A 17,597-nucleotide genomic window follows, 5' to 3' on the forward strand; every position below is an offset into this window, starting at 1 on the left:
ACCTATTTTTATGACAATTGCTTAGAACTAAAATTTCATTAAATATTGATTCAAAGCTTTCACTTTCTTTCACTTGAGTCATTGCATTGAAGTGAACCATATGATCAGTCCATCACCGGGCTTTATAGTTTGCAAGTAGTAGTTCCGCAGGTGTCTCCTGTGTGTATATCATTTTCTTTTGTATATAAAATAATAAAATAGCATATTTCTCCTCACGTCATTTTGATTCGGCCATTTCTCTTGCACAGCCCCGAGGACAACATTACAAGGTTGTTAACTGCTACCACTCGTCTCAACTGTAAATTAATTCATCCCTTCAACCAATGTGCGTGCTGCTAATGGTAATGCAGGCAGGCACCAAGACAAATGAGCTCACACTTTGCCCTTAGCAAGCCTCTGCTTTCTTCCTTATAAAAACTTGATGAGTGCCTCGGGATACGGGGCGAAGTGTGGGCAGCGGGTGAGGGGCGGTTACTCCAGCCATTATGTTTGTCTGTCACCTCCTTTTCTCCATCGATCAGAGGATCACACAAGCAAGCGGCTCAATAAAGCCTCCTGTGGCGAGGGGAACGTCTTTGTAAGATGGTGCAGAGGTTAGCAGCTCCACATGCACCACAGCACACCCCCCCTCCCCCCGAGCCATCACCAAAGCGCTGTTCTATTGATCCTCGCTGGCCATTATTAGCCTTCACAATTATCTGTGCTGGGCTGCTCCTTGGCACTGACGCTCCATCCTGAGATTGAGGATGGAAAGGCTGCAGGAGGGAGAGGACGCCTCCTGCCAGGCCCATGGCCTTACGTGACACCTCACTTGTTTGGAAAGTCAGGGCGAAGCACATTACTGGTATGCTTTTGATTAGTGTGTAATGAGGAGTGTGTGCCTTTTGCCGTGATGGGTAATCTAGAGCCGGGTTTCAGACATGAACTCTGCCCATTGACTCCGGACTTTCGTCAGAGTTTGCCTTTCACATTTGAACAATGCAGCAGGACATTCTGTGCTTGCACGCGTTCACGACAACACAGAAATCTCTGGAGCTTTCAGGGGAGGGTGGAGCAACATGCAGGAAGCAGGATGTAACGTTTAAATTCTGCTCTGGAGATCCCCTGCTTTTGTTTCCAGCACATCAACACCAGCATTGGCAGATATCACCAAAAGCTCTCTTGACATCTTTGTCTGTGTCTTCTATGCATGTGGAAGGTTTTCTCACGTAGGCTCATTCGGACATTCTCAGGATTTCTTACTAGGAGGCTGGCCGGAGAAACTCTGGAGCTAGTCTGGAGCCTCTCACATACAGCCCCTCCGGAGAATGTCAGGAGATTATCCGGAGTTCAGTGCATGCCTGAAAGCAGCTAAACTTTACTTAGTTCTTTGGTTTTTGAATTAAATAAATGAGTTACGTCGGAGCCGTTGATATTTTTAGTCATTCTACAGTTTTTTAACTTCGGAGTGCTGATGTGTACAGTATCTCTCCAACAGAGAAAGTGATTCACCCTGACAATCACCCCGAGACATGGAGGGAAGTTTCTATTTCTGCTCCTGCAAAGCAACAAAAAAGCCTTTTTTTGTTTGTTTGTTTCTTGCTTGTCAGTCATCGTCAGCTCCTCCACTGTGGGGGAACTTACGAGATGTGATGAAAGCACAGCAAGAATTATATACATGTCCCTAATTTTCAAGTTCTTGTAGAAAGATATTATCTTGAAATAAAACGTAGGAGGTTTGAGTTTGACATCACCGGCTATTTCCTGACACTTTGATTGACCGTGTTTTTTTCTGGAGTTCATGTCTTTCGTATTAAGAACACGACAGGAGATTGTTAACGTCAGACACTTTCACAACAAGAGGAACATCGTCTGTAACATTCAGGGATGGTTCATGATATATAAATTCCGCTGTGGGAATCTAAAGCTCTCAAATCTCATGGTCTTTCCAAGTTGACATCTTTGTCTCCTATGTATATGGCTTTTCTTTTTCATACTAGGATATCTATATTCTTTTTGTATTTTGTGTTCGAAACAACATTTAACCTGGGGGGGCCGGCAGAACAAAGTTTCGAAAAAATGTCCGGAGCAACTAACTGCGTTCTCACACCCAGAACATTTCAGGAAACTGTCAGGACTTCAGTGTATGTCTCAAAGCAGCTTAAGAGAAAATAATTGTCACCATCCGATGAATAGCTGAGCAGACATTAGTGCCAATAACGGTCCGAGTAAAAACCTGATCTGTTGAGGGACTCTTACATCAGATCTGTTTACGTCTGCTAAAGACGTTTGTCTGCATAGGTACAGTCTGTATCTCTGCAGGACTATGAATAGTCACTGGGCTGCGTCACTCTTTTCAAACCCCCGGCAGCATCACTCCGATGAGGCACTGCAGCTCCTCTGAAGTCATTTTTCACCTGCAGTTTGCTGTCATGTAGAGCACAGTTCAAGTTTGTGCTCCTGCAGTTCTAATGCTGAATTTGTGTTGGAGTCTAGTGACTAAAACCGCAGTTGCTTTAATTTACTCGTAAATCCCCCTTCAATCCACATTTTGCCTGTGATTGTGACTTCAGCCTCCCCCCTCATTTCCCTGTGGAACCTGTGGTTGGACATGGGGACATTGATTAAAGAAATAAGTGGTTGTTATGGGGATAATTATAGTAAATTGCGGCCAGTGCATTGAATTTTCTGTCGTATACTGATGTACTTTGTTGTCAGGCTCGAACCCCTACCACTCTCACTGTCTTTATTTACAAGTTATTCCCCTTAAGTGTTTTTTTATTGGATTAACAATATGAAGATATGAAATTAAGTATTTGAAATAAAGACATTCATGATTCAGTTATTTTCTCTTTCTGTAAATTATAGTCCAGCCCTTTAAACCGTGCTGTCGTGATGTGACAACTCTTTGCCATGTGTAACTTTTTTTGTGCTGGTTTGGAACCATATCTGACAGGTTAGCCCATCTCCTCATTAAAGTGACTCATAAAGGAGCAGAAAGAAAGAGCCTCGGAGGCTCTTGCATAATAACTAGATAGAGTGTTGTCATTAACTGTGGCCTACAGCCTTTCAGTCTAGAGTTTTAGACACAAACCGTCACCCAAAGCCAGAAGAATGGAGATAGAGGGATCTCTGCTCTTAATGTTGATAGATGGCAGTCAAATTAAGTTGCAGGCAGGTTATTTGTTCCCATATTCACTCTTTAGAACTCCACTAAAATGTTCTTCTCTGTTGATGCATTGATCTGACTTTTTTGTCGCAGTGTATAATACCATTTATTATCGTAAAAACACAGAATATCTGACAATCCATCAGACCGATAATTAATCCTTTACAGTTGTTGCCATATTCTTCAGTTGATCCTCTTGATTCTGCATCTCTCTCATGTTTAATATTTAACGTGTGTTATATGTAGATTTCTTATGCGTTCTGCATAACGTAACCTAAAGTGGGTTATGTAATGCATTGAACTGTTTCAATCGGTTAAGTGTTTCTTACTCGAGCCGAGTGTCCATTGGTGATGAATGCATCTGTGGATTAATTCTGTTGTATTAATCAACAATATTTAAAGAATCTATAGAAGTTCTTATATAAATAGACAACATTTTTTATTTTAAAGATTGCCATCAGCGATTTCATGCTATTTGTCAAATGATTAGCAGAATGCAAAAAAAAACAGTGTAAATTAAATCAAGCTGCACCAAATTGCACACATTCATACATATCAGTTCCCTTAATGTGCCTGTTTTTTTTTTCCATCAAGATCCATGAATTTTTTGAAAAAAAGGCCTCATCTCGAAATGTTTAAGAAAGTCATTAAAAACTCCTTGATCTGCCCGTTTGTCTGGTTCCGTGCCAAAATTCAATGAGTTATTTCTCTGTGTTTGTCCAAGCCTTTCACAAAGTTCCGTGGAAATCCTTTTTGGAGATTTGCGTAATCCAAACCAACAAATGGACAGGGAAAACATTACCTCCTTTGTGGAGTAAAAAAAAAAAAACTGTTTGATTTCATAGGTGTAATAATCAGTCTTTATTCCCACTAATGTTGGATTAACAAGCCACGTATCTGCTGCGTTTTCCCCAACGAGCAGGCATGGACAGCACATGCCTTGAATCATCCACACTTACATCTCGTTCTGTCCTGGTGACACAGCTGACAGATGGTGCAGAATGTGTGGGACATGATACCAGCTGTTGCTCCAGGAGGATGCTGTGTGGTTCCTGCACTCATTTAAGTAAAGCCTAGATGAGAGCTGGAACTTTGTTTTGCCTGTGACCTTATTTGTGGTTGATGGATTGCCCATATAGAGTTGTTAGGGATGCATTACACAAGTCAGACAGACTCACAAACAAAGTCGTGGAGACACAGTCACGGCATACAGCTCCATTATCAAGCTTGTGCATTGGCAAACAATTGCCTACTTAGACATCCAGCACGGTGCAACGTGAGCAATGCAGTCATAGCAGGCAGCCAATATCTGTTTTTTTTTACCCATTTTGGATCACGATCTCCTTATGGCATTTAAATATTTTATTTTAGTTAACCAAGGGCTGCAATAAATTTTTCATTTTTTGTTGTGTTTCGGATAGTTTGATTCATTAAATTTTTGATTAAATAACTAATTGATTTTAGTCAAACAAATGTTCTTCATCATAGAAACACCAAAGGTTTTCAGTTAATTACAGACCGGCACTCACTCAATGGGACATACCTCTGCCAAGGCCAAACAGTCCCCTATTCAAACCACATTTAGATTCCAGATTCTAAGCGGGCCTGATATTTTTCATCATGATCCATTAATTATTATCTGACAAATCAAGTACAACGTTGAGAAACGCCCTGTCTCGCAATGTTCAAAAAAGTGTGTGTGGGGGGGGGATTCCTGGATCCGCCCTCTGATGCGGATCGGCACCCAAATTTAATTGGTTCTCTCCTGACCCATACTGCATCCTTCCACCAAGTTTCGTGGTATCAGTCCTGTAGATAACTAACAGACACACATAACCTCCTCAGCAGAGGTATTCATATAAAATAGAGAAGCAGCAAATCTCAGATTTGAGTTTCTGAAACCAGAGAACATTTTGCGTTTTCACATTTGAAACCAACTAAAAGCTTAATTGATTATCAAAATACTCTGATTAAATAACCTGAGATCAACTAATTGCTTAATTTCTAAGTTAAACGTGGTCAAATGGACTAAATGGGCTGAAATAAAGCAGAATCCACCCGTACCCGTACCACACGCAGTTCTAATTGTGAAACTCGAATATGAGTTGAAGTTGGTTTCCAAACTGTGTATTTCATATTTTCCTTGATTTAACAACTTTAATGCCATTTTCTTCCTCCTGAGGGCTACATTTTCAAATCTTCTCTGTATTGTGGAGAAATAATGAGTACAAAATGGACTCCAACCTCCTTATGAAAAACAAAGCAGTCAGGCTTCCCACCATATTTTAAAAGTAATTGTGTTTTTAGCTCCCTAAACATCAGTACACATAGCTGGCAACGCTTTATTTTCTCTGGTTATACAGTCTGATAATTGCACCCTACTGTATATAACAAAGGAATTAGATGCATTCTTACAGATTTGTATTGTACTTGCTCACAAAAGAGGACATCCATACTCTGATCTAATTTTTCTTTTTTGTGATATTTATGACTCACAAGACAGTACAGTCTTGTAATTCTAATTAATCTTGACTCATTATTGTTCATCCACCTCCTCATCCACGTTGAACAATAATCTTTTCCTACCCCCACTTCCAATATTCCTATAGAAAGCTCTGGAGAGGAGACATGGCCTTAACCAAACAGTAATAAAAGCAGAATACAAATGCCCCCGAATCGCACCTCCCTGCTCGATTCCTCTCAATATAGATGAAGTTGTATTGATCCACAACCCTCTGGTGTAAGAACAATATAGGTGTAAATGTTACACCACATTTTGTTTTTATCAACCTTTATTTTACATCAACATTCTAAACAACACACACTTTACAGTGAACAAAAAGACTTTGGATATCAAGAGAATCATTATCAGACAAACAAAACATAGATGCTAATGTCAAGATGGTTTACATAAGGAAACATCCCTGGGGGCCTCCATAGGAAAACAACCTTCAATTGAGGAAACATTATCCCAAATTTACTATGCTGAGGATACTGGTGTGTTCGATAGATTAAAGCTGTCAGAAAGTATTTGTTGGAAGTTATTTTTAAATGATCTTTTCTGCTCGACTTATCCAGGTGACGTAGAAAATTCGGTCTTGGCACGAAAGAAATGTCAGCTTGTTTGCTGAGTTTGAGCTCGTTCTCTCTCTCTCTCTCTCTCTCTAATAACTTGTGAGAAATATTAAATGTCAAATTGTTGTCCTGCGTTCCGTCCATGTGGCAGAGTTACAGATCTCACTTCACCTTTTTTTTCTCCTTATTCTGTCAGTGAATATCTTTATCTTTTTTTTGTGCTGACAAAAGTGAAACTAGTGAGTCATTGCGTTTAATCACTTTTGTCAATTTAGCCGTGGAGATAAGTGGTGGTTTGACCGTGCGGTACCAGGGTGGTTTCATCACAACTCCTCTGCACCGTTAAACACTTTCAAGTGGTCATACAGTCATGTTGGGCTGTGTCGCTTCGCTTGGCTGCTCCCGTTTTCTTCTGAGCTTCTTTATTAATAGCCCGGGGGCAGGAACTGAAGTTTTGTTGTCATTGCGTTTTCTTTCCCTCTGCCTCAGTCTCTGTGGTTCACCAGATGGGTTCGATGACACCTCTGCTCCGCCTTAGTGGCCCTGTCTGTTTGAGAGGCAGTGATGGGGCTCCGGTTGCTGTGCTCAACTGTGCATGTGTGGCCAATCATGGGAAGAAGCGGTTGTCATAGTGACAAAAAAACTAATTCCACTCTGCTGTGTAATAATATTCCCCTAGGCTCCACTGATGCTGAGGTCTTGTTTTCCATTGCCCACTGTACTGCTCACCTATGGTGTAGCTATAAATGAGACATCTAAAGCTGGATGTTATTATGTACAACAAGGTTTTTTGTTACTAGTTAGGGCTGCATTTATTGTTTGCTTCGCTGAGGTCCATAACTTCCCAAAGTCCAAGTTGACATATTCTCATGTGTCATAAAGACAATATGATAGCAAAACAGTAAACGTGCAGTAATTTGATGTAAGAAATCATAGACTGCATATAAAAATGGACGTAGACTTTGCATCCAGAAAATGAAGTCAATGCTGAAGCGTCTAAAACTTGCATGACCCGCAGAGGACGTCTCCACTGGTTGTAAACAATTCCTTTCTATAGAAGTCTATGAGAAAATGAGTTATCAGAGTTATGTTTGCATCAATTACTTTCTCAAGGTACATGAAGAAATGTTTGCTTTTGTGTTTCAGGGGCAGCCTGTTGGCCAGTGTGATTTCAACATTCGTCTGCTATGCATAGAAAAGGAGATAATCTCTCCCCGGATGGAGAAGATGAAGACGGGACAGATCGACAAAACCAAGGAACCTTTCAGTGTCCGGAATAAGCCCTTCTTTGACATTCATGCAGCAAGAAAGGTGAGGGGAACTCTCTCTCTTTCTTTACCTTTCCAACGCCCTTTCTTCTCTCCATTTCTTCCACAGGTGTGGCCCAGTCAAATCCAGCTTCTGCTTCTCACACAGAGCAGACACAAAAATGTTTTATATGAAGTTTGTGAGAAAGTAATTTCACAGATTCAGGAGAGGACATTTGCTCATTCTGGACCAGGAGGGACCTTCTGATGTTTGTCCCGCCATGTGTCGTAAACCTTATGAGCATGTCCCTCCAGATGCATTCTGGGATGTAAAAGTGTGTGAATGTTGAGCAAAAATGTCAGAAATGATCTTTTTACTTTGTTTTTGGAGTCTACCAAGAATTTTATTTCATTTATTGCCTCTTACTATGTCCGGCTTACTGAATACACATTTCATATGAAGAGATGGCATCTGAGTGGAGCATTTCAATACACTGCTTATGTAAGTCTTTATTGTTTGCGCTTGTAAGTAAAGGAACAGACATGATTTCATAGATATTGTGGGACTTAGCTTAGCTCCGGGCATTGCTTTAATTTGCTCGATAATACCAAGAGTAAAAAGGCTGTCACTCTTTATCACTATTTCAGTTGACATGAGAATATGTTTTGTGTTTAGCCTTTTCTCTTGAATCACAGCTCTGGTTATAGCAGTGTGCAGTTCACGGTGTGAGGACAGCAGAGCTTTTATCCTCTGAATAGCGGTTCAGCCCTGCTCTAAGGCTTGCACTTGTGCCCTAATATCAGTCTGTGGGAGGTCAGAGCGCATTAATTTCATGTTCTGCTCGGGCCAAGATCAGTCGGAAATCTTGGCGCTGCACATTCACAAATCATCAAAGTATAGGGAGGGGGTGAAGTTTTGAGACATTTCTCGTCTTCCTCTGCCAACACTGATATCTGTGTTTTTTTACCTAGTAAAATTCTTGGTATGAATGGCTTGGTTATCCCTGATCTAACCCTGTGCTACCCACTCCTCTAAAAACCTTTTATAAGAGATCACCCCCGACTCTTTGGGGGGTTCATGTTGATGAAGATACTGAAGGAATGAAGTCATCGGGACCACGGCTGGTTTCTGACTGTGCTATTGTGTTGTTCGGCGGCCATCTGCTCCCCATACAGTCCTATCTCTGTTGTATGGGACATGAGAAGAGGAAAACTGGAATCTGTCTCATTAATTCATAGCAGCACAAGTCTCCACTGCATGGCATATCGAGCAGAAATTCCATTTGGGGATATTTCAGTCACAAGCTGGAGTTGTATGACGGCTTTTGTCTGTTGCTAGGCTGCTGTTTTTCATCTCTGACACTTGCATATTCATGTCGGCATTTTCTCACCAGATAGGTTCGTTTATTCCTTTTGCTTCCTCCACTTGTCCAATTATCTTACAAAGACTCCCTTTTGTGGCGTGGAATTTGTACTCCAGGACAACCAGATAATTTCGGTTTGGAATTTCCCTCTTATTGTATGTTGAATGGACGTGAATGACGAAATGCATTTTGAACGGAAAATAATTCTGAATTTAATGAAACTCTGTGGGTCCAGTTCATCGTGGAGTTTCTGGGTTGCAGTAATACTTGCTTTATCTTTAAGCAATTTGACTAACTTGATTTGTTGGCATACATCTGATGTGAACCAGGCCCCTTCAGTTACAGTACATGCTAGAGTCCCATGAGAGCCCTGACCCACATGAGCCCTTCAAAGACATGTCGGTATCTGCGTTTATGTTTGCTGACATGTGCTGACAGGAAAACCTTTATTTTACGGAAAATAACCAATGCAGAAAACATGTGCTTCTATGTTTATATTTTACGTTTTATGAATTCAGGTTCTATATATTTGCTTGTATTTAATTAACCGAAGAAATACAATAAAATACAAAACTCATTATTAAAATGAGTTACTTGTATCTACACATTAACTATAATAACTACATAAAATGTGATATGTAAAAAGACAATTATTTAGCTTTTCATCTTCAATTATTGACTTAATTGCTCTTTGTTGTACCTCAGATTTTTCAGGCCAACTTTCTGTCAAATCTCAACACAAAAAATAAAGTAGCTTTCATGAATTTTCATGAGGAGCTGTGGAGGTGGAAGGAACCAGTTTTTTTGTGTGCTGCTTCTTCCATGCCAAAATGAAAGCAATCAAATGTCCAGTCACAGCCTGGGGGCATAAACCCTGATTGCAGCTTTTCATGTCTAAGACAAGCTGACGGCAGCACTGACAGCCTGCCATTCTCGTTTAAACCATTTCCTAGGGCACCCCAGTGGCCTGGTGTTGATGGTGCAAACCACATAACTGCAAAGTCCACAAGTCGACCCTTGTTGCTGGTCATACACCTCTCTTTCTTCTCACGTTTCCTGTCTAGATCAATTAATATCGCCAAGAAATAATTGAACAAGGAGGAGCTGCTACAGTAACCAGGGAACCAGCTGTCCTCTCTAAAGTGTAGGGTTTTTACCTGGGCTTTGTAAACCTTCCATAGAAATCTCCAAGAACACGGTGTGTAGCAAAATCCAATCATTGCCTGACATCCTTGGCAACAATTCTCCGGGTTTTACACTCATGTCTGAAAACAGCTTAATACTTAATACATGAAATCCTGTTCCCCAGTCTTATTGTGTCCGTGTCCACCGTGTACTGACTGATGTCGGTGCTTCCAACTCTTGCACACACAGCTTCACACACCCAAACATTAATAACTTCATTTATACAGCACCTTTCGAAACTGCCATTACAAAGTGCTTCAGAAAGGACAAATAAAGACAACAAGAAAAACAATCAAAATTCCAGCAAGGGCTGTCAAATAAGCTCTTGTATCAATTTAACAATGTGCGCAACAAGGAGATTAGTTTGTTTTCTCAGTGTAATACACTTGTATAATATGATTTGATTCTTGCTGACACAGTACATTAAATACACACACGCATTGCAAAGCTTAGCAATTTTAGAAACTTCTCTCTGATGGTGAGGGGACCGGTGAGTTAGCCACAGAGTGTGATTCTTTTCAGGGAATTGGGAATCAAGTGAATTCTGGGATTCCTGGTCATTTTCTTGCTCAGTGAACACAAGGTGGAAATTGGCAATTTGGCAAAATGTAGAAATGCATATTCCTCCGAGCTTTATAGGAGTGAGCGTGGGAGAGTTTTGAGGCCACGGAGAGCTGATGCTGATATTTGCAATTTCCATAGAAAGTGGGCTTAACAAGTCAAGAAGCTCGAAGTCAAACCTTGTTTTTATTCCATCAAATGCAAAGCTAATCTTAGTAAAATTGCGTTTCTATACTTACCTTGACGATGACTCCTCAGTACTGAATAGAACTGATGGTTTTGAATGTGATGTTTGCACTTATGAAGCCTATTTTAATTACAGCTTTGTAAGTTATTCTTAAAGTGCTTTTTTTTTTTAAATTGGTCTCAGCTTATATCAATAATTTAAAAGTTTTCCTTAGATTTTTGTAAACCACATCTCTTTAGGTTTTAGAATGTTTTTGCTCAGAATCAAAAAATCACAATTTTTTTTATGCTTTTGGTAGCCCACACAATAAAGGTGCATAGGATGAAATCTGCCTTTTGTAGGACTTGTCACTTCCCCTTCATTAAAACAATATCATCTGGATTGAATATGATTTCCCATCTGAATACATCCCTTGATGTGACATCCACCAATTATTTGTAGAAACTAAAATTGTCAAGCTCCAAAACTTGAAATATTTTTGAATAAGCATTATTTTACTTTTTCAGTTCTGAGAAATCTAATCCTGAGACATGTTTACCCTTTTAGAACAAGTTTAACATTTGCAGAGCGTACTTTAATTAAATTTTGACTCATAGTATATCCAGATTTAATAAAGTCACAATTTTCGAAAGGAAATTGGATGGTGTTAATTGTCTTTGCCCTTCACAGAATATCTAATATCCCTCGCTCGTTTATCATCCCCATAAGGAGATTAGAGCCTAAACTAAATAAAGTTTGACCCCAGGCCACCACCCAGGGACTCTGAGGAGTCCAGATAGTGTTAAAGTGATAAAGACTTCAGGTGAGAGAATGGATTTTCTAACCCGAGAGTAGATTTCTTGTTGATATACCTTTTTGAGATTGAATTTGGATAGAGACCTGAAAAGTAGTTACCTAGATACTTTTTTTTTAAAGATTGCAGTCTTTTCACAGAGCTCGAACCTAATCACACCGGTTGAGATTAGGGTTTAGTTTAGGAACTGAATACTAAGCAGCTGAGAGAATAGACTACCGGAGAATGTGAATAGTGAAATGAATAGATTTTTAGGGCCAATGCGCTATAAAATCAGTCATTGATGTGCAGTGTGGCACTTGTATTGTTTGCTTGGGGGGTTTTATCTTTCACTGAAGAGCGCCACTTTGCAGCTGCAGTTTCATCACAAGAATATGACTTTAAAGGTACTCTAAATTTATTTTCTGTTTTCTGATTGTGTTCTTCATGGTTAATTCTTGATTATAAACCAAGTTTCTGTTCAGGTTGAAGCTTTTTAAGAGACATATCTACATATAGGTGTCTGACTTATCATGGGAAGCTGTGGCTGTCACCGTCATGAGCTAGCTTCTTTGTATTCAAGACATTTAAAGTAAAGATAACCTAATCCACATTGATTTATAAGTTAAACCAGTGTTTTATCTGTGCAAAGAAAGATACTCTCTCTCCATGTCCAGGTTTCTAGATAAGTGGTAGCGCAAGGTTCACCATTGTCTCTTATCTTGTGGGTTTTGACAATCTACAGTTGAAAGCATAAGTGTGATGCCAAGACTCTTCATTCTTTCCTTCCCCTCCCATCTGCTCAGTCATCTGTGACAGTCCTCGAATCAATGTTAATGTCACCCTCTCGTTGCCCTCCTGTTGATGTTATACCTGGACCCGGGATGAGTCAGAGTCCTGCCTTTCGTGTCACAGCATGTTTGTGGTGGCCTGGCTGGAAATAATGGAACTCCTCCCAAACAGCATGTCTCATTAGCTGAGTGCTGTCAGTCTGCAGGTTCCTTGCTGTTCAGCGACCTCACACCTCTGTCAGCTGTCGAGTCTCCAGCTGTCTGAGATGGAAAAGCAAGACCGCTGGTCTCTGCTGGCCTTGTCGCTGTTGTTATAAGTCTTACGTAAGGGCTGATCCAGTGAAGCAAAATCTGCCTTACTGGCCTCTAAACCTACTGTGTTATATTTGTTTGACAGAAAGAATGTGGGATCTTTGTGGCGTTGATGGTTAATATCTCACAGCTTTAACTGCATGTCCTGCTTAATTTATCAAACGCGCTGCGACAAAGCATTCATCGGCCTACACCTTTGGCCTCGGTAATACTCTAATCCTCCACAGTTGAGTTCAAGAGCAAGCTGCACTTCATCACCCGCATCGTCTCCCCCTCTCTCTCGCTGTTGCACCCACTCACAGAGGGAAACATGTTCACGGTTGTGTAAGGGCTTATGCTGCTTGGAAGCACACACGACATGGACTCGATGACTAATATTTGTTTACCTCAGTTGCTTTGAGATTTTTAAGTTTTCTCCAAAGAAATTATGCAACATCTGATGATGCACGGCACATCTATACAGTAAAGGTCAGACTCGCTGTAGAGAGAGAGATCGGCTCAATGTGAGGTAGTATTGAGTGTAACGCCTCATTTAATTTGTTCTGCCTGCCTGCTCACCATGTGCCTCGCAGGCTCGGAGTGGATGTACCGGAGGAAAGGAACATGCGTCCTCTGGGTCAGATTAACAGGTGTTTTTCTTTGGATGGGTGTGTTTATTACACATTATAAAACTTTCTCTACCTTCAGTCTTCTGTCCGTCCTTTCTGTGGGACCCATGATGATGCCCAACACCGCTGCTGTAGTAACAATATAAAACCCACGTCCATTTTCATTTTTTTTCTGTATTGCACAGATTTTTTATATCAAAACTTTATAAAACAACCTCTTTCTCATTATAAGTTATCAGCTGGAGAGATTTCAAGGCCAGACATTGTGGGTGGCTGTGCAGATGATGGTTCAATCCTACCTCCTGCACGTTTTAACGAGGTGCCACACCTCACCTGAAATAGATGGACAGTTTCCTGTTGTGTGGCAAAAGGGCAACTCCAGACAACGCATGTGTCTGATTCTCCGGACTTCATCTAAGAAAATGGCTATAGACAGCATAGATATAGCAGCATGTCATCAGATCCCAGTGAAGGGCTGCCTCCTGGTTGTCTCCTCTTCACACTGACTGTCTGCTGTCTGTATGAATGTGTCTGAGTGTGTGGGCTGTGACAACCAGCAGAGCTCGGCTCCACTGTGCGTTTGTAGTCGTCGGCTCGTCTTTTCTCTCCTGGAGAAAGGCTGGTAATGTGTCTAACTGGCAGGGATCTAGCCAGTTAGCACAGGCGTGCACTGGCCGATGCTCCATCCCTCCAACGTGATGACTAGAAATTCAATTTTTTTATTTCATGAAATTATTGTACATTTCACTATTCTGTTGCATCAAATCTTGCATCCTCAGTTGTCCTGGTGGGAAATCAAAAATGTATCTTGCATTTAGTAACCTGATACACAAACCTGTCCTGTAGTGCACTGTACCATAGCTTAGGTGTAGACGTGTCTGTAACAGTAAATGTCCTCTCCTTGATGTTATATCCAGACCCAGACCCTGTCACAGCAGGTCAGTAGTTACCTGGCTGGAAAGAAGAAGACAAACCTCCTCCCTAACCGCATCCTCATTAGCTGAGTGCTGTCAGTCTGCAGGTTGCTTGTTGTTCAGTGACCTCACACCTCTGTCAGCTGTCGAGACTCCAGAGAAGAAAAGCAGGACCTCTGGTCTTTTTTGGCTTTGTCTCTGTTATATGTTTGCTTTAACAAAGAAAAAACCAAGCTTTGGTATTGGACTGAATCTGAGCTTAATATCTGAGTTGGTCTGTGATGATTCCACTTTCCGCTCAAATTAAAATTCTGCTTTGAGTTTAACCTACTTATGTTTCTGTAACTTCAGCATGTTGTTATAAGTCTTAAGTCGATAATGGCATAAGTAGTGGATTCCAATCTGCTTTACTGGCCTGTAAACCTACTGTAAAACAGAAAGATCAATATCTCAGGTTCTGCCATAAAGCATTCATGAGCTTGCACCTTTGGTCTTGGTCATTGACATCTCACTAGAGATCCCATGTGCTGCTTATCCGAACACAACATGCCCTGTGCAGACACGGGGTGGGTTGTGTTGGTAATATTGATGGTGCGCTGGGTAGCTTTGGTGAGTTCGACATCTTGTCTCTGTACTAAAAGATTCCATTTGTCTGACCTTTCTCTCTCCAAGTAAAGGCCTCAGCCAATCATTGTACACTATCATAGTTTGTACTACAACTTTCCTCACACAGACTGCAAGTCGCTCCTCTGCAGGATCCTGTCTGATAATTGGAAGAAAGTCTTTTTCAACAAGCTTTATGATACAATAATTATTAATAATAGTAATTAATTTTATAAAATTGAAAATCTGACTGAGGTATTAAATTAAGAGTTTGAATTATGAATTTACCTGAAACTGAACCTTAAATGACTCTAATAAAATCAACTTGTTGCATACAAAGGCTTCTTAGCTCTTCGCTATACAACAATTCAGTTTCCTACTATGCCTTATTTGTCCTCCTCCCCTCCTTTTGTACTTTATAGTTTATTGGTTTAATCTCTAACTGTTAATGTCCCTATTTATCTTTTCCATGTCATCACCAATGGCCGTGTAAAATTTGGTCTTAATTGCAGTTGCTGTGAAACAACAATCCATCAAAAGTCACATTTTTTAAAGACGTTTAGGTTCTCCAGACTCTGTAACCTTGTTTGACTCTGGGCCAGCCAGTCAGTGGTTCAGCAGCCCCTTCTGCACACTCTGATGTGGGCTTTCCGTTTAATGGGGAACTGCAAACTGGCTTCAGAGGGGCTGTTCACATTAGGCTTGAAAAAAGCCTCTAGCGAGAGCCCCGTGGTCTGATTGGAATATCAATCCAGCCTCTCTAGCTTTGATTCAGCCCCCGCACCGAAACCTCTCAGTGCAATGAGCAGGAGCAGACAGCATGGCTTCAGAAAGGGAACATCCATTGTGTCCGACCAGGGTTATAAGGAAAAGCTTGGGATATTTTACCTAAAATTAACCATTTTGTTGTTGTTTTTTTACTAAGGGCTTGTGCCATTGTTCTGCTTGCATACAGTCTGCATCAAAAATCCAAAGTATATTTGACTATAAGGTGAAGATATATTCAAAATGCATATTTTCATTCTAAGCTTAAACTACAATAGCAAGAAAAAAACAACCAAACTATTTCATCTCAAGCTGTATTTGGAGCTTTTAGGCAATTGTATTATCGTCATTGCACATTTTCACAGATTTTAAAGGACTTTTTATCCATGACTTAAAAAGTTGAGGGGCCAAAGTTGACTCCTTACCAGTCTCACCTCACTGTCCATATAGTAGCCATTTTGCTGCTTTTAGTTGTATATTATGATGTAATTCATTTCAATCTAGACAGTAATGATATAATAAGGATCTTGAGGTCAGGTTGCTTTGTCAGCAATGACCTCTGAACTTATGGCCAACGTCCAGTCTCTAATTGTAAAGGAGCGTTAGAACCCAAAATTTAATGTCAGGATGGGGGTAATTTCATATCTAGCTGATGACTCATATCGTTACTCGTTACTTATACCTTTCCTCGACCGTGTAAATTGGGGTTGTGCCGTAGCAGATGGAAGTTTTAACGACAGTCGTTATCTCCTTCCATCTCTGTGATTATTTGCCATATGGTGTGCCGTGGGCAAAAGCTTTTTGCGACGTCGTTTGGGATACGTTTTTAGAAAGTTTGTTGCCGTACTCTCCTCCGTCGACTCTCTCCCTACTCTTCTACATGATTCTCACGTAGGTGGTGAAAGAGGTCTGTTGTGGGGTCTGCAGCATTATTTGCAAAGTACAGTTTTCTGGTCCCTGTCAGACTTTTCCTACCACAAAAAACGTCCATGCAACTGAAGTTGTCTGTCTTCTAAGTGCAAGCACCTCATTTTTTTTATCGCTTGACACATTGAGAATTACCCACCTCCTCCATGTGTGTTTGTGTTGCCTTCTCCGGTCTTGGAATGCTAAACTGCTCTCCGAATGACAAAATGACAAAGAGTGTTATTTTCAGACTGAATCATTTAGTTGAATTTTTCACTCGTAGTACATCCATTTTTTACACCTGTTGTTATGGTGGTGACGTTCATCCACAAAGTAAAGTTCTAGCGTTCTCGTGGTTTGTTGTCACTTTGGTCTTCACCTGATCCCTGTGGATTTCACCTCAGGTGGAAATGAGGAGAACATTTATTCTACATTACACTGATTCCTTGTGTGTTTGTTATGCAGCACGTATGATCCATTATTCTAAACCACAACGGGGAATAGTCATTCAGAGTAAAGGTTCAAAACCCTCATTTCTACACTGGGGATTATTGTGCATTGGCAACACATAATAATGTCACAGTCTGATATTTTCAAATAAGATAACCTGTCTTTAAAACAAAAACAACTCCATTGCTCTAATAACAGTCATTACAGAAATAATACAACAATATAGCATTAACACATATCTATACACTTGTCAATGTTTTACTCTTAATTTGTATTTGTAGTCGAGTCCTTCTTGAGTGCTTATATGGACAGCTTCTTAAAATTATCAATACCATAATTCAATCACATCACCTCAAACCAATTGGTTAAAAAAAATTTGCACATTTTAAATTTACTCGTTCTAATCTGCATTTCATCAATGTAAGATTAAGAGACAACCAGAATTTATGGAAAGTGTTCTTTCTTTTTGATTGTCAAATTAAAATCAGTCCTTGCTCTGCAGAAGACAGACGACGACGTGTGCGAGTGAAGGTGAACGACATACTTCATGTCGTTTCAGTGCTATCATCATATTATTCATTCATCTTTGTGCCCTTCTGTGAAATGAGCCCAAACATGAATCACTGGAAGGGAAAATGGTCCGACTTCCATCACCCCGACATTTACTCTCTCAAGGGGAGAGAGCATGTCCGTGGTTGATTTGTCTCCC

At 40.5% G+C, this 17,597-nt stretch overlaps 1 protein-coding gene across 3 annotated transcripts in view; it reads left to right on the forward strand.

The window, feature by feature from the left end:
* The window catches only part of rngtt (RNA guanylyltransferase and 5'-phosphatase), a 70,129-nt gene that overhangs the window by 24,865 nt on the left and 27,667 nt on the right, over nucleotides 1-17,597 (forward strand). For all 3 annotated transcript variants that reach the window (XM_034580130.1, XM_034580131.1, XM_034580132.1), the window contains one exon: nucleotides 7,370-7,534. In XM_034580130.1, the coding sequence (XP_034436021.1) occupies nucleotides 7,370-7,534 (165 nt within the window). The remainder of the gene's footprint in view (nucleotides 1-7,369; nucleotides 7,535-17,597) is intronic.

Source organism: Hippoglossus hippoglossus, chromosome 24 (genome assembly GCF_009819705.1).
Source record: "Hippoglossus hippoglossus isolate fHipHip1 chromosome 24, fHipHip1.pri, whole genome shotgun sequence".
Lineage (NCBI taxonomy): Eukaryota > Metazoa > Chordata > Actinopteri > Pleuronectiformes > Pleuronectidae > Hippoglossus > Hippoglossus hippoglossus.